This window comes from Pipistrellus kuhlii, unplaced genomic scaffold, assembly GCF_014108245.1.
Source record: "Pipistrellus kuhlii isolate mPipKuh1 unplaced genomic scaffold, mPipKuh1.p scaffold_m20_p_18, whole genome shotgun sequence".
Classification (NCBI taxonomy): domain Eukaryota; kingdom Metazoa; phylum Chordata; class Mammalia; order Chiroptera; family Vespertilionidae; genus Pipistrellus; species Pipistrellus kuhlii.
In genome coordinates, this window is record NW_023425493.1 from 8,585,910 (window position 1) to 8,610,292 (window position 24,383).

The 24,383-nt window shown below is 39.2% G+C and overlaps 1 protein-coding gene across 1 annotated transcript in view; it reads left to right on the forward strand.

The window, feature by feature from the left end:
• Positions 1 to 1,815: 1,815 nt before the first annotated feature.
• The window catches only part of LOC118721678 (membrane cofactor protein-like), a 34,466-nt gene continuing 11,898 nt past the window's right edge, over positions 1,816 to 24,383 (forward strand). The window contains exons 1-6 of the mRNA XM_045583416.1: positions 1,816 to 2,029; positions 4,704 to 4,895; positions 5,537 to 5,639; positions 8,695 to 8,780; positions 9,811 to 10,008; positions 14,039 to 14,221. Of these exons, the coding sequence (XP_045439372.1) occupies positions 1,900 to 2,029; positions 4,704 to 4,895; positions 5,537 to 5,639; positions 8,695 to 8,780; positions 9,811 to 10,008; positions 14,039 to 14,221 (892 nt within the window). The 5' untranslated portion in view covers positions 1,816 to 1,899. The remainder of the gene's footprint in view (positions 2,030 to 4,703; positions 4,896 to 5,536; positions 5,640 to 8,694; positions 8,781 to 9,810; positions 10,009 to 14,038; positions 14,222 to 24,383) is intronic.

The window sequence follows — 24,383 nt, forward strand, 5'->3', positions numbered from 1 at the left end:
AAGAATCAAAACATTCTGTTGTTCAGGGAGGAAGAGGAAATTTCATGATTTGTTGAATCCAGAAGTCTTCAGTTCCTCTCAGATGCAGAATTGTGTAAATATATATTAATTTTGTAATTCCAGAAGGAGCATTGGAGTTTTGTACTGAGAGCTTCCATTTCCTTACCAACCACTCATTCCTCAACCCTATGTGATATGTGTTCTATCTGCATCATTCTATGAACAAAATAGATGTGGCTACAAAAGGGATCATTAAAATTTTATTCATTACCTGATTCCAGATGTAGCCTGAGTGTATAGAGAAAACTTTAAAAAGGCACAAAAAATGAAATATGCATAATCCAACCATCTCTTAGTTAACTTGGGAATATCTCCAATTAATCTCTTTTATTTGTACCAATATACACTGTTTTATAAAGGAAGTGCCAAGGGTCACATGCTGATCCAGAGTCTGTTTTATCCACTTACCAACCTCTCAGTTACATTGATATTTTAACATCGCATGCTGCATAGGATTCCCATCAATTCCTTAATATTGTTACCAATTAGCGTTTTCTATTTTGCCAAAATTTTTTACATCTTTGCTCACAGCTCTGATGATTACTTTGGGATAAACTCTAAACAGAAGTGGAGGTGTAAAAGCCATGTCCATTATAAAATTTTTAACATACAACAGAGTCGCATTTAAAATGAAAGATTTGAAGATACTGCTGCTCCCAATATGTTTACTCACAATTGCTGACATTTTGATCCTTTGCCAACTAAAGAACAAAATGTCAGCTGCTTTTTGTGCACTTTAATATCCCTCCTTACTCTTTTTAAAATCCAGTCTTACCAATTTACAACTCTACATGTAAATCTTGCTCATTCTTAATGTTCCAGAATTGAGATGGTGTCCCCACAAAAGTTCTCCCTCTTAACAATTCCTACTCATTCCACCAAGCATGGCATTAACCACATCCAGGAACTTGACACGTAATTCACCCTGTCCTTACCCTTTTCCAAATATATGTATTTTGTCTCCAATAAAACATTTAGTTCCAAAATGGCAAGGGTCCTATAGGTTGAGACTCAATGTCCTTAATGGCACGGTGTTTAATAATGTACCTCCCCAAGAGCCTCTCAAGGGACTAGGGGCGGAGGCTTTTATATTGGGGCGGGGCGAGGAGGGGGGGGCGGGCAATGGCCAGACTGTCACGGTGCTTTTGAAATCTACCAGATCTTGAGAGAATTCGATAGCAGGCGGTCAACCACAGAAAACTCAACTACCCTAATGATGTGTGATTAATGCCAAGTATGAGTGAGGGCCCTGGCTCTGTTATCTGTAGAAATGGGATGTCCACTGGAAGAAGTGAGGGATCCCTTTTCCCACTGGGTGCCTGGGGCCGTCCTATGATAGCTCCAGAAAAAGAATTTTCTGAGACTCCAGCTGCTTGCTGGTCTCTAGGCAACCTTCTGTCTGGACTCTTGACTTTCTGCTTTCAGGTCAATTCGCTTTATTATTCCATCCAGGTGTCCCGGAAAGGTGCAATGACCATTGAGCCAGCTCTCATTTCCTTCCTCCCCCCTCCTCCCCTTCTACCTGGGGTAGTAACTGCCTGGTTAGGGGCATGGCAGTGACCCACCATTTCCAGCAAACCTGGACTGGTAGAGGAATGGCCTGCCCACACAGGCCAGAGCGGAGACTGAGCAGCAAGTGGACAGGATTGGGATAGAGCTCGGCCAGGCCACGCCCTGTTCCTCTGCAGCCTGCCATTGGACGTGCCATACCATGACGTCATTGTCCGGACCACGCCCACCAACAGCAAAGAACTTGACGCCTTTGGAGTCTGGGGATTGTTGCGTCCGGTACACGCACTCAAAGGGGCAAATACTCACTGTCCCTCAGGTTCCCCGCTGATGTCCAGAACAATGACCGCATCTTCCCAGCCACGCAGGGCATCTTCCCGCCGCCTGGAGAGTCCCTTTTCGCGGGGCTTCCTTGGGGTGCTTTTGCTGGCCCTAGAGCTCCTGCTACCCACATGCTCAGGTAGGGGAAGCGCCAGGGTGTCAGCTCTGGAGGGAATCTAGAGCAGGCAGGGGAGCTGGCCCAGCAGAGAGGAGGGCGAAGGGAAGTTTGCTTGGTGTTGGGGGTAGGGGCTCAGGGCTTGGGGGACCCAGGTGATGCGGGTTCAGGGTAGAAGCCTCAGCCACAGATGCTCTGGGTGGTTCTGTGGGGAGCCCAGAAGTGAGGGGCGTTTCAGAGGGCCCGCGGTGAGGGTGGTTAGGTGGTAGTGTACTGAGCCTCTGGGAGTCCTGGGTGTAGTCAGTGTGTGCTGGGGGCCAAGCTGTGTCCCTAGCACAAACTTGCAGGTGTTTGGGGACTGAGTTAATCAAGATGTCAGAGATTAACCAAAGAACATATATGTATATGTGTATAACCCATGGACACAGACAGTAGTGTGGGGAAGGCCAGGAGTGGGTGAGGGCTGAGTGGATGAGGGGAAAAGGGTGGGGAAATGGGGGACATGTGGAATACTGTCAACAATTAACAACAGGAGAGGGGAAGCCCTGACCAGGAGCTGAAGATGAGGGCTTGCTCCCCAAGGCCCAGCTGTGTGTGGGGAGGTTGCTTGGGGGAGTGCTGGGCCCGTGGGCAGGCTTTGCCCTGTGCTCGTGGGCTCAGTGAAGCCTTGGTGAGTGGGCGCTATGCCCACTGGGTTGGGCTGGGGACTCCCAGGCCAGGGGTGCCAGGTGTGTGCTTTCCAGAAGGGTCCAGGCCAGAGGGGCAGGGTGTGGGGCAAGGAAGCTCGCTGCTTGCTTTGTATGGGTTTGGGGAGCGTGTTACCCACAGAGCCCTTAGAGAGTGAGAGCTAGCTGCAGGGCCTGAGATTTGGAAGGACTGGGAAGGACACGCAGTGCTTTTTGTACAAAAAGACAGCAGGCTGCTTGTTACCCTCAAATCAATATTGATATTAGGATCCAGACAGTTGGTTTTTTTGTTTGTTTGTTTGTTTTTTAACTGTGGAGTTCCCTTCTCATTCTCATCCAATATCAATAATATGCTATGCCTTTGGGCAATACTTTTTCTTTTTTTCACTAAGTTGGGTCCCATTTGAAGGAAGATTAGAAGCAACCTAAAAAATACTGGTAGCAAAACCTAGTGAGAAATGAGTCATAAAAAATGAACAATAAATAACATCAATAAACTTTCCCTCTGTAGGTGATAAACTTAAGCTGAAGGCCATCCACTACATTTGATTCATGTTTCACTGAATACAATCAATACAAATATATACATGTAAATATACATATGTATATATATACATACACATATGTGTATATATACACACATATATGTATGTATATACTTATTGTATAAAACATATGCAATCAAAGGACAAACATTGTGAATACTTTATATTTCCAACTGTCTTTGTATGCATGTGTGTTTCTATGCCCGAGTGACTTTTAGGATCCTATTACATAGACAGTTTGCATGCTGCATTTTCTCCTTAGGAGAATTCTTTCAATAAAGATTTGCCTTGTATGTGCCAGGCCCTGCGCTGGTTCTGGAGACACACTGGTGACCAATAACAAGCCACTTCTACTTTCATGATGCTTATTCCACTCTTGGTCTGTTTGCACATGCACACACATGAACATAAACAGCGACTGAGTTTTGCTCCCTGTTAGATCCCCAGTGCCAGGTGCACAGCAGGCAATCAATAAAGATTTACTGGGACTGACATTTCTGGGACTGGCGGACAGTCACCAAACCACAGTGCTGGTGTGACAACCCTAGTCAGGGCCTGGAGGAAGGAGCCTGACTCTCTGAGAGCCTTTAAGAAGTGACTGCTGGGAGAGAAGGCTCTTCTGCTCAGAGGCCACACTCTGCCATTTTGGGGCTTCTGCACTTGCTGTCCCCAGGCTCCTCCTCTCTCTTGCATAATTGGCTCCTTGTCCTTCAAACTTAGGTGTGATGACATCCCCTCAGACACCCTCTCTGAGCAAAATATCTCAGAGACTCACACACTCCAGCTCAAATTCCCCTGACTCTTGTCCCTCTTCCCAAACCACCTTTTCTGTCCTAGTTCTACTAGAATGCAGAGATCCTTTCTGGTTTTCACACTGGTGTTAGCAAATACTCAATCTTTTTTCCTTGGTACCACCACTCTTTTATAAGTGCCAGAAATGTTATATGAAGCATAATATTAAGTGGGGGCTGAAAGCCCAGTTAAAATTCAAATCCAACAGGAAAACAAAAAGTACCTTGGGAAAAATGAAAATAAAAACAAATCCTTTCAAAATGTATGGGATACAGCAAAAGCAGACATATGATAAAAACCAGTCATATACCTATAAGAGCCTTTCTTCAGAAGCAGGTACAATTCCAAATAAGCAATCTAATGTACATTTAAAGGGGCAAAAGAATGGGAAGGATACATACCTACAAATATATTTTGAAACCAAACTTACTGCTGCTATCTGTTCAATTTACTGTTGAAAGAATATTCAGGTTATTCCCAAAGAATCCAAAGGCTAATAGAATATTATTTAAAGCAAGCACAGCTCGTCATCTGGAAAAAGCCTGGCACAGTCACTTAAAATCTCACCAAGGACCTTCCATTTATCCCATACAACCTGCCTGCTGCCAGGCCATACTCATTGGCTGGTGGAAAAGAAAATACTTTACTTTCATGTTCTCATTCTCTTATGCTCAGATGCCTGTTGTGAGCTACGAAGATTTGAATCTATGAAACCCAAGGGTGATCCTGAACCCCCTTTCAGCCCTGGGTACATAATAAAATATGAGTGTCGCCAAGGATACAGGCGGCGTTTTCCTGTTCTTCCGACCTCTGCTGTTTGTCAGCCTGATAACAACTGGTCACCTGATCTCCAGGAGGCTTGTACAAGTGAGTTCGCAACACTTTTTATTTTTATTGCTCTAGACCACGCACTTTAGGTGGCATATCCCCTCATTACCATGATGGTTTTCTCAGATGGGTGTACATTTAGAATCTATTTTTTTCACGCTTTGATAAATCTCCAGGGAATCTTTTATTGGGCCATTGATTCTAGGCATAAATGTGAACCTTACATTTGACCATTAACGGCAGTCTGGATGGACCTTAAGTACATTATGCTAAGTGAAATCAGTCACTCAGAAAAAGCTGAAAACTATATGATTTCATTCATATGTGAGATATAACACTGGAACTCATAGACACAGACCACAGTTGGGTGGTTACCAGAGGGAAGGGTGGGGATTTGCAAGGGGAGCAATGAGTAACGGGGACCAAATTTATGTAACGAAGACGGTTCGACTTTGGGTGGTGAGAGCCCAAAAAATATATATATAAAAAAACACACACATCATGCATCCTAGAAATGTACACTTGAAACCTATATAAGTTTATTCATCAATGTCACCCCAATGAATGTAATAAAAATAAAATATTTCCATGAATTTAATAGAGCAATGTAGAATTTTCATTTTGACCCAAATGTGTTTTGACATTGGTAGAAAACAACAAATTTGCAATTTTTCTTTTAGAAAAGTCATGTCCACCTCCAAGAGAACCCTCAAATGGCAAACTGGTCTACGTTAGTGAAAATATGGAGTTTGGCTCACAAGCTCACTATGCTTGTAATCAGGGGTAAGTAAGCTGCTCCTTGGAGGAAGAAGGTCAATAGCTTTTGGTGCGCTTAGTGGAAGAATCTTCCCCCAGGACCATCGAGGCCAGAAGACTCCCTTATACTAGGACTGACTCTCTAGATAACAGTACTCACTAGTGTCTTTTAATTACATCTTTTAGGACACACTTGAGCATTTTTTGCAAGTGAGGTATGGTGGTAACAAATTCTCTGAACTTTCATTTCTGAGGAAGTCTTGATATTTCCCTCACTTTTGTACACAGTTTTACTTGACAAGAGGATATTTGGTTGAATTTTTTTATATGAGTCGATTAGTTCAATGTCTCCTGGCCCCCAAGTTCGTGTTGGGATCTCTGCTGACTATTTAGACTCCTTTTCTTGGATTTTGGCTTTGACATCTCAGTGGTATCACTGGGCTCAACCTAGAGAGTGATGGTCTTGCCCATCAGGGTATTCACAAATACCCGCCTCTCTGCAAATGCCACTCAGCTGCCCCAGGAAGGAAAAGAGGACTATGAAACTGGAACCCATGTATATATCCCAAGAGGGCCAGTGAAATATGTACATGCAGTTTCTCTGACTATTTTATAATCTTTTCTCTAGTACGTGTCCCCTCAAGCCTTTTCTAGGAATAGTTTTTGTTGTTTTATGTTTTCCATTGAATGGGCTATGCTTTCCTATTACTTATAATTTTTTGTTGAACTGGACATTGGAATCTAATAATGAGGTAACTAAATATCAAATTCTCACCGTTTCCTAGGGTTTATTGTGTCATGTTATTGTTCTGCTTTTTGATTGTTGAAGCATGTCTCTGTGCTGAGGATCAGCCTGATATGATCACAGAAAAGCAGAGCCGCCTTCTGGGCACATTCCCTCTACTTGTCTCCAGATGTGTAATTGTTGTTTAAATTCACAGTATTTATTGTCAGTCTTCTGAAAGGGAAAAAGGAAAAACTGAAGGATGGAGAGATGATCTCTGGATCTGTGAATCCCCTGGAGGGATGGGTCTTGCAACTTTGCAGGAGGTGTGACAACAATGGCTGCCAGCCCCTGCCTGCCTCTCTGTGACCACAAACAGCAGTAGGTTATGCGAGCACAGATCCCCAAGGACATGGTCTTTTTTGCTCACCATGGGCCCCTCAGGCTGCCTATAAGCTGCCAAAGGACACATGCACAGCAGCCTGCTGTGGGAGTGGGATGGTAACTGCCACTGTGCGAGCAGCTGACACTGACCAATGTTCCTGCATTTTACCTTCCCAAGACCTTCCTGGAAAGTGCAAGCCTTCAACAGACCTCAGAGTTCAAAGCAGTGACATCAGGCAGATTCTAGCAGTGAAATTGTTGTCTATTTACAGAGACATCATTTTGGTGCTTCCTTCTCTGCCATCATCCCAGAATTCTATCCTAATACATTGTGATATAGAATCAATGAATGAGCCTTGGGAGAAAGTCAACTGGAATTATGTTCAGGCATTTTTACTGACTATATTTTAATTTGATCAAGTGAGAATATCCAATCAACAGAGAAAGACAATCTACCTTGTGAGCTTCCAAAAGATTAGGGCATAGACTAGGAATTTTCAACCCGTATGCCACAAGAATTTTTAAAACATGCAATGTGTGACTATGTATTTGGCACTTACCTCTTAGACTTTGAATAAAAAATGACAGTTGCTAACACAATAATAGCCATCCTGTGTGAATGAATCAAAATATACCGGTTTCTTGGTGGACCTCAGAATTTTAGTAATTATATTATGTGTGCCATGAGATGAAGAAGGTTGAAAATGCCTGACATGGGTTATTCTCAAACAAGTTTTATCCTCATTGAAGCATAATATATACAGAAAAGTGTACAATAAGGTAGTAAGTGGGCCCTAACCAGTTTGACTCAGTGGATAGAGTGTCAGCCTGCAGACTCAAGGGTTCCGGGTTTGATTCCTATCAAAGGAATGTACCTTGGTTGCGGGCACATACCCAGTAGGATATGTGCAGTAGGCAGCTGATCGATGTTTCTCTCTCTTCGATGTTTCTAACTCTCTATCCCTCTCCCTTCCCCTCTGAAAAAAAAATAATAAAATATATTTTTTAAAAATAGTAAGTGGATTACCACAGTAATAGAGTTATTCAGAATAATTATAAGGAAAGTGCAGAAGGAGGAGAGAGTTCTGTGAATTTCAATCATCAGATTGCACGGGGGAGGGGGCGGGGAGCCCTCCCTGAGCTACACCTAGGAAGATTCTCTATTCTGAAGAGTATTCATAACATCAAAAACTTGCCTAGCACTCACTGTGTTCCAGATGCCAATTCACCCACTACTCAGAACCACCCCACAAAGTAATACCTTTCCACAGATGGGGCATTCAAGAAAGAGAACCAGCCCTAGCCAGTTTGACTCAGAGATGAGAGCGAGGGACTGTGGACTGAAGGGTCACAGGTTTATAATCAAGGGCACATACCTGTGTTGGGGGCTGTGCCTCCAGCCCAAGTCAAGAGGCAACCCAATGGATGTCTCCCTCACATCCATGTTTCCCTCTCCCTGTCTCTCCCCCTGCTCTCAACTCTCCCTAAAAATTAATTGAAAAGAAATCATCAGGTGCGGGGTTAACAAAAAATTAAAAGTTATTTAAAAAATTAAGAGAAGCATTAATCAACTTGTCCAAGCTCAACAAGCAAGTCAGTCTTGAAGCTGGGACTCAAATGCAGTCAGGTCAGCTCTTGGGCCAGATCTCTCTGCCCAGTCGTTGCCCTGACAGAGCAGAATGGCATGAGCAAGGAGGACATAGATGTGGCAGTGCGAGGTGCCTGCCAGAGGTAGCAATCACCAGACTGTCAGACATGACAGGTTTATTTAGATACTTAGCTCGTGTGTTCATATGAAGAATCTCCCCATTTAATTACATCGCAGATTCAGTTAAAGCATTCAATACCTGTCACTTCGGAAAATTCTCTCTGAAGCTACTGTCATGCAGAAAAACAACCCTATAAAAACTTCTTCATTATTATGTGTTCTTGTTAACTGATAAAGAAACAACAGCCATTTCTTTTCTCATTTAGTTATTACTTAGTTGGACCAAAAATTTTACATTGTGGACTCTCTGGAAATGATGTGGGATGGAGTGAGGAGCCACCACATTGTGACAGTAAGTACATTCTTTCTTTAGAATTTATAGCAGCCATTCTCAAGCTTTTCGGCCTGGGGATCCATGTATGCTTTACAATTAACTAAGACCCCACAGAACTTTTCTGCATGTGGGTTAGTGCTACTGATATTCTTTACATTGGGATTAAAACAGAGGAGTTTTTAAATAATTATTTACTAACTAATTTTTAAGAACAATAAGCTCAATACATATTTTTTGTAGGATCAAACATTTCCAAAACAGTAGAGTGTCATTCCTTTACATTTAAAAAAATATATTTTTTTTATTGATTTCAGAGGAGAAGGGAGAGCGAGAGAGAGAGAGACAAAAACATCAACGATGAGAGAGAACCATCAATCAGTTGCCTTCTACACGCCTCTCGCTGGGGATCAAGTATGCAACCTGGGCATGTGCCCTGACCGGGAATCAAACCATGACTTCCTTGTTCATAGGTTGATGATCAAGCACTTCACAGTTTTTATAATCTCTTTAGTATCTGGCTTAAAGGAAGACCTCCAGATTCATTCTGCGGCATTGTCAGACATTCTGAAGCCATTGGAAAATTTCACTGTAAACTCTAAGGATGATAGAGAGAAAAAACAGAATTGTGGTATACCTGTGAACCACTGATTCAGGAAAGGATGTAGCATTTCTCAACTAACATTGAGTTTTCCTAAGTCATAAGTATATTTTTATCATTAAATTGTCAGCATCTCTTATGATTAGGAAAACTTAATGTGGCCTCACAGATAAATGCAAGTATTTCATACAGGTATCTTCTAAGGGTATTTTTTTTTAATGGGCTTATTCTAAATTTTCAGTTCTCTATTTATGGTTTGAATTGGGATAATACAACTTCTTTCATTAAACTTTGTTTCAAATGTATATTGGATTTGCAACTAGATGTAGAAATCATATGATAATGAACTTATTGAAGGTAGTTCACAGGCTCTTACTAATGCCGTCTTAATCTTTTACATATTATTTTGCGTTTTCTGTTCTTTTTTTGTTTTTCTTTCTTCTTTTTAAGAGATTTTGTGTCAACCACCTCCACAAATCCCCAATGGAGAATTCACCAATAACTACAAGGATACATTTGAATATAATGAAGCCGTAAGTTACCGTTGTAAACCTTCAAATGGATCAGATGAATATTCACTGATTGGAGCGAGCAGGCTTGTTTGTTCTGGGCCTAACCGATGGAGCCCTGACCCTCCTGAGTGTAAAGGTAATATTTCTACTTTTTACCTTCTCATTTGTACATAGTGTGGAAAGATTTTCCAACTTTTAAATAACTTGGCCAACATATTATATAAAAAAAATTAAAACAAATTTGTTTCTAATCTAATTTTATGCGTGTCAAATGATAAAAACTAATTCTACTTATAGAGTTTCCTATTCTTCGTCCCACATGTTCTTAGCATACTTGTTTATATATTGTTAATTACTATGTAAATGTATAAATAAAAAATATTTTTGCCTTCAGAGCCTCAAAATACACACACTGGCTTTAAAAAAGTTTTATCCTTCATTTTTCTTTAAACCTTAACTGCTGATAATACTACAGATGTTCCCTGTTTTCTCCACTTTGCCCTCTCCACCCAGTTCCTACCCCACCTCAGGCTTTCACCATCTGTTGTCTGTCCATGGGCTATGCATATATGCATGTAAGTTCTTTGGTTAATTTCTTTCCATCTACCTCCGCCCCCCTTCCCTCTGAAATTCATCAGTCTGTTCCATGTTTCCATACCTCTGGTTCTATTTTACTCATCTGTTTATTTTTTTCAATTGATTCATTGTTTGTTTATTTTTATTTTTAGTTTCAATTGTTGATAGATCTGTATTGGCATTTAGTTGTTCCTCCTCCTCCTCCTCCTTCTCCTCCTCCTCTTCCTCCTCCTCCTCCTTCTTCTTCTTCTTTTTCTTCTTCTAGAATATCCTTCAACATTTCATGTAATATTGGTTTGGTGATAATGAATTCCAATACTTTTTTTTTCTGGGAAGCTCTTTATCTCACCTTCAATTCTATCATAAATGATAACTTTTCTGAGTGAAGTAATCTTGATTGTAGAATCTTTCTTTTCACCACTTTGAATATTCCTTGTCACTCCCTTCTGATCTGCCACATTTCTGTTGGGAAATCAGCTTATCATCATATTCATGCTCCCTTGTAATTAACTACCTGCTTTTAAGATTCCATCTTTGTCTTTAACCTTAGACATTTCATTTATGATGTGTCTTCACATGAACCTCTTTGGGTTCATCTTGTTTGGGATGCTCTGTGTTTCCTAGACTTGTAAGTCCATTTTTTTCTACCAAGTAAGAAAAGTTTTATGTCATTATTTCTTCAAATAGCTTTTCAATACTTTGCCCTCTCTTCTTCTTCTGGCACCCACATGATGTGAATGTTGATGTGAATGAAGATTATCCCAAGGACTCCTTACACTATCTACATAAGATTTTTTTCTTTTTGCTGTTCTGATTGTTTTTTGTTTCCTCATATTTCAAATTACTTATTTGATTCTCAGCATCCTCTACTATTGATTCCCTGTAAACTATTCTTCACTTCAGATCATGTATTCTTCCTTTAATTTCTGCCTCATTCTTTTTCATTCTTTGATGTTCTCAGTAATTTTCTTGAAATTCTCACTAAGTCCATTGAAGCTATCACTAAAATCCTTAAACATCCTTATAATCATTGTCTTGAACTCTGTATCTAGTTTTCGCTTGCTTACATTTCATTTAGTTCTTTTCTGGAGATTTCTTCTGTTCTTCCATTCATGACATGTTTCTTTTTCTCTGCATTTTGGCTTCATCCTGTGTTTGTTTCTATGTATTAGGTAGAGCTGCTATGTCTCCTGGAATTGGTAGAGTGGCCTTGTGTAATAGATGTTCTGTAGGGTCCAGTGGCTCAGCCTCCCCAGTCACCTGTGTATGCCCTTGTGTGGGCTGTGTGCACTGTCTTGTTGTTGTTGATACTTGACTACTATTGGTATCATTGGGACAAACTTACCACCAGGCCAATTGGCTGTAAAGACCAGCTATGAATACAGTGGAAGAGTGGCTGTGTGGAATACACTCCTATGGAGCAGGACTTCTCTCTGTGGGGCTTAGGTTCTTACTGAATCTGATCCTTGAGAGTGTTGCTTGTGAATATGTAGAGTTGTAATCTGGCATGATTTGAAGCTGTCCACTGGGTGCACAGGCTCTGATGGCCCCATGAAGGTGCACCTGTGGCCACCTGTCAGGAACTACAGAGCAATCTTCAGATGGCTGCTACTTGTGTTGGGATTAAAGTGCCCATGAGAGGCCAAGATATAAAACAAGGTATGCTAGCGCTAGTGCCAGGCCTGGGGCCTCTTATTGAGGGGTATGGGGCATGCTAACACCAGCTGCTGCTTGTTTGAGATATTACCATATTTTTCAGACCATAAGACGCACTTTTTTTCCCCCAGAAGTGGGGGGGGAAAGTCCCTGCGTCTTATGGTCCAAATATAGCCTACACATATACTTTAAAAAAAAAAGTTTTTTTACTTGCCCGGCTCTGTGTGGTCTCTGTGTGCTTGCCCGGCTCTAAAATGGTTCTAAATGCTGCTGTTTACTTTACAGGGTTGATTACATGTGTTTATGTTGGGTTTTAATGCACATAAAATATTTTAGGACACTATTTATTTCAGAATCTTTTTTTCTTCATTTCCCTTCTCTAAAAACTGGTGCGTCTTATGGTCCGGTGCGTCTTATGGTCCGAAAAATATGGTATATAATAGGAAAGTCTGAAGCCTGAGACAGGACAAGTGATTCATATGGGAAGTCACTGCAAACTGTTTGGGTTTGCAAGTTGGGTGCAAATTGTGTGTGGTGGAATCTAAGTGAATCAACAGGGAGGAGCAAACAGTGTGAGCAGGTTAATGGAAATTCAGGTCCACATTCAAGGAGAAAAAGCACTCTTCTGGTTTAAAAGCAGTGCATTATGGAACCTATGTATTGCTAAGATTTAATCTCAAAATATGTTCTCTTGTATATACTGCCCAGTCCATTGTTTTGTTTGCTTCTGATTTTCCCCCAAGTCTGCCAAATTCCTTGCTGGATTCTGAAATCAATCTAGAAAATCATACCTTTACTTTGTAAGAAGTAGAACAGAATGGGAAATACCTGAGTACATACCCTGTTTCCCCAAAAATAAGACAGTGTCTTATATTAATTTTTGCTCCCAAAGATGCGCTAGGTCTTATTTTCAGGGGATGTCTTATTTTTCCATGAAGAAGAATACAGTACACATTTATTGCTAAATGAAAATAAAGGAAATTTATTACCTGTATATGGTACGGTAGTACAGTAGTTGTCAACACAAACCAGACAAACTGTGAATCCTACAGTATCAAGAATTTACTCATTTATTCAATGACAATCATGTCATCATCTTCTGGAACATCATCATAACAATCCAATTCCTGAATTTCCTGGTGAATTTCTTGTGATTCCTAGGGGGGCCTTATTTTTTGGGGGGATGCCTTATATTTCACTCAGAAGGAAACCTGTAAGTAGGTCTTATTTTCGGAGGATGTTTTATTTTCGGGGAAACACAGTAGGTACGAAGGCTAACTATGAAGTTTTAACTTTATCCCAGACCTTTGAGATTACAATATAAAATGTGGGGTTTGATCTCTGAGTTTCAGTCCAAAATATTTGGAAAACACGACCTTAAGTTCACTGGCCTTTCTATTTCTTGCACATCCCAGTTCTTGCATGTTGCTGATACCTGATAACTTTCTATCTGCATATGTTTACATGGCTACCTTCTTTTCAACTTTTTACCTTTGAGTTCAAGAGCCTTTACTGCCTTTTCAGAAGATCAGGGTAATAAGTCAGTGTCAGCCTGAAATTTAGAGCCAGAAATTTGAAAATTTCCTAGCTCTAAAAGGCATCAAAATTGCTTTCGAACTTATCTGAAAGTTGTATGTGCTAATCCGATCTTTCTCAAAACTTGTCAGTAATGGGAAAACTTATAGGAAACCATTCATCTGTAATGGCAGCCTGTTCTAAGTGGGAAAAGGTTATTAGATGTCTCTATATCTGTTTACCTGGAAAGAAAATAAACAAATAAAGTGGGATTTTTTTATTTGTTTGTTTTTTAAGTTAACATTCTGTCTTCCATTCCTTGCCTCTTTGTTCCCAGGGGAAATTACTAATTTACACTAGTTTTTCTTTCCCTTATTAAAACAGCTTTCCATTAATTCTGGAATCTCTTCACTTTTCAGTGGTCAAATGTGAATATCCAGCACTAGAGAATGGGAGACTGGTATCAGGATTTGGAAAAAATTTTCAGTACAAATCAAAGGTTACGTTTGAATGCCTGGAGGGATTTTCCCTTGAAGGCAGCAGCAGTATTGTCTGTGAAGCTGACAGTACTTGGGAGCCTGATATCCCAAAATGTGTTGAAGGTACAAAAGGGGTCTTTTTTCTTTTTTGTTTAGAATTTATTTCTTTGACATTAAATTTCAATGATATGGAATAATGAAAAATAACGTTTTGTAATTTGGAAAAAATGTAGAAATTGCCAAGTAGTTGGTCTCATCTTCATTATATATATATTTTAATGTCAATACCTTTCAATATAAAACCTACAATTACTAGTCTCAGGTTTAGTAACTTTCTGTTTACATACATTTTAATATAGGTTTATTGATTTCAGAGAGGAAGGAAGAAGGAGAGATAGAAGCATCAATGATGAGAGAGAATCATTGATCGGTTGCCACCTCCAGGCCCCCGACTGGGGATTGAGCCTGCAACCTGGGCATGTGCCCTGATCCAGAATTGAACCTTGACCTTCTGGTTCATATAGCAACACTCAACCACTGGGCAACTCTGATTGGGCTCTGCTTCCTTTTAAGATTTTATATGGTTAAATATAGATTGCGCTTTATAATACATAAAATTCATCACAGATAGGGCCCCAAGGCTGGCCTGACAATCAGGGCCAGTCTGTGGGTAGACTGGAGAGGTAATCAGGGAGGCCCCTGCTGCCACCCACCTTGGGGCCTGTGGACTGAGGGAAGCGCCTGCATTGAGCATCTTCCCCCTGGTGGTCATTGCACATCATAGCAACTAGTCGACAGTCATATCACCATTCAGTTGATTTCTATATTAGGCTTTTATTAGATAGGATTAGTATACTAATATAGATTAGTACAATTTCAAATATTACAGAAAAGTGTACAGAGAAAACATTAGTCTCATGTTTCTCTACTTCATTTCCTGAATTAATCCCTTAATAGTTTAGTTGTCTTTTTATCTGTTACTGTACATTAATATCCTTATATGACTAGATAAACATAATTTATCATGTTTTTGTTGTTATTAACCAGAATTGGAATCATGCTGTTCATATTTTTTAACTCTCACATTTTACATTTATAGTGTTAGAGTGGATTGCATTTAGGTTTATTCCTATCCTTTTAATGATGACTATAATATATACTATATTTATTTAGCTGTTTTCTTATCAGTGGTCATTTATATGTGCAGAAGTTTACATTATAGGTACTTGGATGTATTAATTTTTCTCTACAATGGCTATGAATGTTGTGTCTTTATTATAAAAGCTGTAGGTCTTCCCCATGCTGAAATTATATAAAAAATCCAGCCATATGTTCTGATTGCATTCCTTACATTTAAACCAGTGTTTTAGCTGAAATTGGCATATACACTTATTGTCTTCTCTCCAAATGTTCGAAGTACCAGTTTTTAACAGACAGTAAATTCATAGGAGTTATAGTTGTCTCTCGGTTCCTATGAACTCTGTCCATTCCTGTCCCAACAAAAAGTCTTTTATTTTTTCACTGTATTACAATGATATGTTAAAATTTTTATTAAATTTATTGGGCTGACACCGGTCAATATGATCCTGTAGTTTTCAGGTGTGGGTTTCTATGTTACAAGATCGATATATAGCTCCATGTGCCTATTACTCAAAGGCAAGTATTCTTCTGTCACCTTATATTAGGATCCCCTTCCAACCCCTTCCATCTGGCAACCACCACGCTGCTGTGTGTGTTCACGAGTTCCAGTTTTATATCCCACATATGAGTGAAATCATATGATTCTTAGCTTTTGCTGTCTGACATATTTCATTTAGAGTATTCTCAAGATCTATCCTGTTGGTGGTGTGAATGTCAGTATTTCATCCTTTCTTCTGGCTGTGTAGTATTCCATTGTGTATATGAACCACGTCTTCTTTCCCCAATCCTCAATGGCAGGATACTTTGGTTGTTTTCTTCCTTTTTTTTTGGTTTGTTCATTGTTAGTGTGATGAAATGGAACTGATTTTTACTTATTGGTTTTGTAGACTGCAGCTCTGGCAAATGTATTTATCAGCACCGACGGGTGAGTGTGTGTGCATGTCTGTGTGCAATCTTTACAGCTTTCTAGTTTAAAAAATCATGTCATCTTCTAGAATAGAGATAAATTATTTCTTCCTATCCAATTTTGATGCTTTTTTTCTTTCCTAAATGCTCTGTTCATATCATTTGATGTTATGTTAAATAGAAATGTCAAACACAGTCATCCTGCCTTGTTCCTGATCTTAAAGGAAAAACTTACAGTCTTTTACCATCAAGTATGATGTTAGCTATTGGTTTGTCATAAATGGGCCTTATTATATTGAAATTACTCAACATTACAAATAACTCTTAAATCATTTATTAAATTCTCCTGTATTCATAATTGTAGGGAGAATCACATTGAATCCATAGGCTGATATTGAAGATACACTGATGATAAATTTGCATTTTGTACCACAGAATATCATCACAGGAATTGTTACTGGAGTGGAAAAAGAATGCTCATTACTGAAAATAAATTTATAATATTTGTGATAACACTTTAAATGAGCAATATTTACACAATTTTTATAAGGAAAATAAAATTATGACATGTTGTACAAAGGCAAAAACCCAAACCTATGAATTTAACATTATATAGCATGTAAGCATTACTATTTTTTACTTCTTTTTAAAATTATTTCTTTTCTTCTAGAAGATTCCAAGAAAATAGTGAATCATCAATTGGGGCCAATGATTTAGGTAATATTTTGGTTATTAATAACACTCCATTATGAGACCCTAGAATTCTCCATGGAAATATCATATTTCAGTTATGTGAAGTTCAGAAGAAACAACCTGTCATGTGATAGTTGACATTTGTATTTATTTTTATGTGCAGATACCATGACAAATGGAAGCAGTAGTATATGTAGACACATGCAGATAACACAGTATTTTTCTTATATTTTTTTATTGATTTCAGAGAGGAAGGAAAAGGGAAAGAGAGATAGAAACATCAATGATGAGAGGGAATCATTGATAGGCTGGCTCCTGCCTGCCCCCTACTGGGGATTGAAGCCCCAACCAGCATGTGCCTTTGACTGGAATCAAACCTGGGATCCTGTAGTCCACAGGCCAGTGCTCTATCCTCTAAGCCAAACCTGCTAGGACAATAATACAGTTTTTAAGAGGTCCCTCAAATCCAATTCCTATTGAGGTGAGGTAACTTTCTCAGTTGCTGTATTTATTTGTAGGTTAAAATATAGAAAACCTAACTTGCTTTCCATGTGATAGTGTTATTTTTGTAATGGCACTTTGTAAATACATTTTCTTTCTATTCCTATCTTATATACACAAGCCTTAACCTACTGTAAGTTGGGCTAGTTTTTTTCTATAACAGGCTGGTGTATCACACTTTATGTAGGCTCACACAGTTCCCACACTATATGTTAAAGGAAAGGATAAGTATGGTTGTGGCAGTTACATTAATATAAAGATTTTTGATGAATGAATTAAGGAAAGTATAGATTACTTTTTTTTACATTAGACTAGTTTAGTGACGTTAGCCTTTATAAAGGCACCTTAGGCCTGTCACCTTAGGCCTGTTACTCTTTCCTTCTGAACACTGTTGTCAAAGGTCATTTTGCCAGTAAATTCAAAGCCATTTTAATTTAATAAGTACTTAAGAATCTTTTTTAGAAAATAAAAAGAGTAGAAGTAAACATGACACTATGCTTTGATCTAGAAGAATGTAAGAAAAATAATGGCAGTGTGGAAGCAGAGGTACTACTGAACAGCATTTCTAAGGTTTAAGATCCTGTAGTATTACTTATTGCTCTCTGGACAATCAAAAATGCATGTTCATGTTTCTATGCATAATTTATCCTTTCCTTTCCTATAATGTTCTTGGTAATGAAAATTGTGTCTTAATTTGGGGGTAGGGTTGCATGAGGAAGGATTGATAAGATAATGTCTTATTTGTGAAGAGTGCAAAATAGATCTATGTAATCAATGAACAGAACTTCACTAATGACTTATTCCACAGACTCACTTTTGAGGAACAAGGTAAATGCAATTTCTAACAAAATCATAAGCATTATAAATCGAATAGTGAGTTAAATCAACTAGAATGGTATGATCTATTCTTAAAATGATTTTCCTCTAATATAGTAAATTCTAATTTTTATAATAATGTTTCCTAATTTTTATAATATTCCAATTTTTATGTCCTGGTGGGGTTACTACAGTCCAAAGCAGTGACAACTGAGGTCCCTATTAAGAGTTTCACAAATTGGACCCTAAGCCTGGAATCATATTAGACAGGTTCTGTGGTCAAAATGAGCTGAATAAACTAGATTGATAAACTTTTTCTTCACTGTAGTTTATAGATGATTTCATCAAAATTGAAATGTGTAAACTCTTTGAGACCCAGTTTTCTCTCTCTCTCTCTCTCTCTCTCTCTCTCTCTCTCTCTCTCTCTCTCTCTCTCTCTCTCTCATCCAATAACTTTCAAACTTGTTTTATTTTTTTCTCAGATGGAGGACTCGTTGCAGTGGTTATTCTTACTGTACGTAAGTTTCACACTTAGATACCACTTAAATCAAAGTAGTAATGTGTACAAGTGCATTTTTAATGATTTTTTTTTTAGTTCCTATAGTTCTTATGGCCTGGAATGAAGTAAACCAGTCTAGAAATCCCTGACCTTTTTATGATTACATGTACAGGAGGTGGGGGGAGTTTCCTCAGCCCAGCCCAGCCCAGCCTTCTCGCAATTGGGGACCCCACTGCCAGTTTAGGTCCAATCCCTAAACCGGCAGTCAGACATCCCTCTCACAATCTGGAACCACTGGCTCCTGCCTGATAACCCCTAACCTTTTGCCTACCTCTTGATAGTCACTAACCCCTCTGCCTGCCTGCCTGATCACCCCTAATCGCTTCTGTCTTGGCCCCTGCAATGACAGCTTTGTCTGAAAGGTTATTTGGCTGTCTGGTCTAATTAGCATATTATGCTTTTATTATTATAGATTCTACCTTGTGTTTGGTGATCTATATTCTTTTGTAGTCTCTATGTCCACTTAGTAACAAATCCTAAATATCCCAAATATGCTTTGAGTGATATTCTAAATTAAGCAAGGACTATTTTCTGGCTTACTATGCACTCTTTTTTAAAAACATTTTTTATTTATTTCAGAGTGGAAGGGAAAGAGAAATAGAAACATCAATGATGAGAAGGGATCATTGATCGGCTACCTCCTGCATGCCCCCTACTGGGGATCAAGCCCACAACCCAAGCATGTGCCCTTGACTAGAGTCAAACCTGGGACCCTTCAGACTGCAGGCCGATGCTCTATCCACTGAGCCAAACCAGCCAGGGCTACTGTGCACTCTAAGTAATTCCAGAGAATTGTACTTTGACAGTGAAGGGTCCAGATAGAATATAAATGAATATGGGCTTAAATAAAATAATATTTCTGCCTACTGAAATATAACCAACATTAATTTCTTCTGGATGTTGAAACTTGGTATTCGCTTTTAGAGTGACATGTCATTTGTTTTCTGGTTTCTTGTAGTTCTTGGCGTTGCAGTAGTTGGCACCTGTGTATAAATGTCTTCACCTCAGGAAAAGACAATACATTAAACATGATTCTCACTCTTGATATACTCATGCGAGTTTTGTTTGTACTCTGTACTGCATGCTGCCTTGTTCAAAATATGCTTGCATGAATGTGCTGCATTTCCTTTCTAAAAGATTTTCACCTACTTTTAATATTATTGTAATAAGACTAAGCTGTGTAGACTCGTGTTAGCTGTTATGACTGTAAGAAAAATTCCTGTGGGGGTTTGAGGTTCAAGTTCTGCAGAAAATCATGGCTCATTATATTGCCTTCCCTACCCTAGGTTTACTCTATTCCTTCAATGAACTGGGAGCCTGGACTAAATTTAAAATAGTCCATTGTAGAAACTGACAATTCTTTTCACTGAACGTGTTAGAATAAAACTTTCCATTTGTCTGTAAATCTGAAGTCGTTGTAAGAAGTCTTATTCAGATCCCCAATTTGATTTCTTCTCATTTAGAGCTGTTATTTATACATGTTAAACTGGGGAATTAAAAGCAACGTTGTTGGACTTCCCTCTTATGTTCTCCTACTTACCGAGGTTGCAATAGAGCTCAAGGTTAAACCTGAAGCTGCTGAGAGGGGTGAATTACCAAGGCACTTCATTAATTTTATTTGCCCTTTATATCTATAAAAATGGGAAAGTGGGGAATTTCAAATAGGAAAAAATGTACAGATATATATTTTCTAAGAAGAATAGAATTTATAAGCATCACACTTAAATTTTAATTAAATAACTTGCAATAAAATATTTAGAATAAATCCTCAAGTCTAGACCAAGACTAAAATATTTGACTTTTTAGCCATTTGTTTTCCTCTGTCATTTTGGAGATAGCTTTGAAATAAAACTAATATTTTTAAGACTTCTTGTATGGGTGATTTTATCATATATTTTTCTTTTATATTAATCATTGGCTTTGAACTACATAATAAGAGTACATTCTTCACTCATAAAGGCCTAAAACTTTTTTTATATATTATTGGTTATCTTTTTAAAATACCCATAGTGCCTTTATTTGAATCTTATTATCACACTGTACAGCTCATGACTCCCTAATTGTAGTGTATTTTAACATTACATACATACAGCAGACTAAGTAGGCAGTGCTCTCAGAATATTTTTAGAATTCCAAACGGTTCACATTGAAATAACTTCTAAAGATAGCAAAATAGCTTGGTGTTCCTCACTTACTTTCTTTAAAACATCACTGCATCAAAATACTTAAAGGTTCTTAAACTAATATGAAGCAAACCCTCTAGCTACCAGTCAGAGGCTCTATGAAAGGGGAAGAGGTATCTGAGCGCTGCAGCCTGGATCCAAGGTCCAGTCCCACAACTGACCTGAGGTCCCATGTCTGCTGAGCTCCAAGTGCTGCTGCTGCTGGGCCTGGGCGACTGTGAGTATCCGGGGTGAAGACTGCCATTGCTGGGCATGTGTCCTTGAAATATGCATAAGCACCTTCACGTTTATGAGCAAATGTTTCTTCTGTTTTAGGTAATTTGATTTTTTTTTCCCCTCAAGATTCCTCATCCTGTATACATGCTCCAGAATGGATGTGGAGTAACACTTGGCTTTTCCTCAAAAAAAAAAAAAAAAAAAAGGCAGCCATTACCTTAGAAACTAATTTATGAGTCTCTAACATGTACAGAGATGCTTGTCTATTCCCAAGGGTAACTCTGGAAGCAGGGTACTAGACATAGAGAAGCAAACACTGCTGTTTCAACTTGGTACCAAATGCCTTGATGTAAACTTGCACTTATGATGATTTGGAATACAATTACCCTTCTACAGCCTTCATACTAAGGTGGAAAATTGCCATAAGGACTCATTTTTAAGATTAATAAACATATTAAAATCACTTGTTGAAAATGGCCATGAGGTAAGAGATATATATCCTACCACTTATCCTATGGGAAGGTACTTACTCTAAGTTATAATCAAGAGTTCAGGAGCAGACTCTACACAGGCCAGTGGAAAAGGCAATTTCTTGGTAAAAGCAAAGTGGTGTCTTTAATCTCAGGGACAAGGGGGAAGACAAACATTCCTGCCAGAAGGGCAGTCTGGGCCTACAGGTCCTTAATCTGCTTGGTCTCTGGGATTTCTTGAGCCTAAACCAGTGGTCGGCAAACTCATTAGTCAACAGAGCCAAGTATCAACAATACAACGATTGACATTTCTTTTGAGAGCCAAATTTTTTAAACTTAAACTTTTTCTAATGCCACTTCTTCAAAATAGACTTGCCCAGGCCGTGGTATTTTGTGGAAGAGCCACACTCAAGGGGCCAAAGAGCCACAGGTGGCTCATGAGCTGCAGTTTGCCAACCACGGCCCTAGACTATACAATACCTCCTTTCAGTCTTGACTGTGTTAAGTGCAGGAGGCCATGCCTCCTCCAAACTACTGGATCCTGTGTACTTCCCATGCCACAGCCATGGTTCAGAAAAAGGACTAAAGGAAAGAATCTGTGTGTTACAATGGACCTGTAGGTTTTCTGAAATAAGACTTTTTTTTATTCATTTGCTAACCTCTGAGAACACCTTTCCTTTGACAAAAGAATGGGGAATGGTTAAGTAATATTCATCAATCTCTCTCTTATCTACTTAGTATTGCAATCTATGCCACACTGTCTTAGGCCCTACATAGCTACCACAACCGCAGGAAAAAAACATTCTTGTGAACTTATAAATTATATGTAATGCTAGCACTGTGATCATCAGCAAATGCATTCTGGGTACTTCAGGTGTTAAGCATCCTGCAACTGCAAAGTGCAAGAGGTAAACAATGGCTGCTAGACTCTGGTTGTGAATTGGATCACAACCACAAGGAGTCCTTTGGGACAGCTATGTTTTTCTCATGGCCAACAGTTTCACACATCACCTCCACACAGAGGGACTTAGATGCTCAGCTAAGAATCAAAACATTGAGCTGTTGAGGGAGGAAGAAGAATTTCCATGATTTGTTGAACCCAGAAGTCTTCAGTTCATCACAGACCCACAATTGTGTAAATATATGTGAATTTTGTAATTCCAGAAGGAGCATTTGAGTTTTGTACTGAGAGCTTCCATTTCTTCACCAACCTCTCATTCCTTAGCCCTGTGTGATAGAGGTTCTATCTGCATCATTCTATGGATAAAATAGATGTGGATACAGAAAGGGGATTATTAAAATTTTATTCATTACCTGATTCCAGATGTAACCTGTGTGTACAGAGAAAACTGAAAAGGCACAAAGACAATAAAACACGCATAATCCTTTCAACCAAGTTAATTTTGGTATATTTCCAATGAATCTCTTTTATGTGTACCAATATACACTCTGTTTATAAAGGAAGTGCCAAGGGTCACATGCTGATTTAGAGTGTGTTTTGTCCACTTACAAATCTCTCAGTTACATTGATATTTTAACATCGGATGCTGCATAGGATTCCCATAAATTCCTTAATACTGTTACCAGACAATTAGCGTTTTATATTTTCCCAAATTTTTATATCTTTGCTCACAGCTCTAATGATTTCTTTGGGATAAACTCTAAACAGAAGTGGAGGTGTAAAAGTCATGTCCTTTGCAAAACTTTCAACATACAACAGAGGCATATTAAAAACTAAAAATTTGAGGGTATTGCTGCACCCAAAACGTTTATTCACAATTGCTGACAGTTTGCTTCTTTGCCAACTAAAGAACAAAATGTCAGCTCTTTTTTAAAGAATATATTTTATTGATTTTTTACAGGGAGGAAGAGAGAGGGATAGAGAGAAACATCAATGAGAGAGAAAAACATTGATCAGCTGCCTCCCACACATTCCCTACTGGGTAGGTGCCTGCAACCAAGGTACATGCCCTTGGCTGGAATCAAACCCAGGATCCTTGAACCCACAGGCCAACGATATTCTATTCATGGAGCCAAACCAGCTAGGGCAAAATGTCAGCTCCATTTATGTGCTCTTTAATATCCCTTCTTACTCCTTTTAAAAGCCAGTCTTACCCATTTACTCACAACTCTACACGTAAATCTTGCTCATTCTTAATGTTCCAGAATTGAGATGGTGGAACCACAAAAATTCTCCCTCTTATCAGTTTCTACTCATTCCACCAATCATGGCATTAACCACATCCAGGAATCTGACACAATATAATACATGCTTGTCCTTACCCTTTTCCAAACGTGTATTTTGTCTTCAATAAATCACTGAGTTCCAAAATGGCAAGGGTCCTATAGGTTGAGACCCAGTATTCTTAATGGCACGGTGTTTAATGTATTGATACCTTCCCAGGGGCCTCTCAAGGGAGGAGAGGCAGAGGCATTTATATTGGGGCTGGGGGAGCAGTGGCCAAGTCATCTCGGTGATTTTAAAATCCAGAAGGCATTGAGAGGATTCAGTGGCAGACTTTCAACCACGGAAATCTCAGCTATTATCCTAATTATGCCCGGTTAATATCACATTTGAGTAAAGGCTCTGGCTCTGTTATCTGTGGAAGTGGGTGTCCACTAGCGGAAGTGGTGAGTCCATTTCCCACTGGGGGCTCAGGGTCGGGTCCTTTTGATATCTCCAGAAAAGGAGTTTTCTGAGACTAGATCTGGAGGCCTCAGGACAAAAGTGGAACCGGAGGGGTGCTGGCATCTAGGCAACCTGCGGCCTGGGCTCTGCGTTTTCATTTTCAGGTCCATTA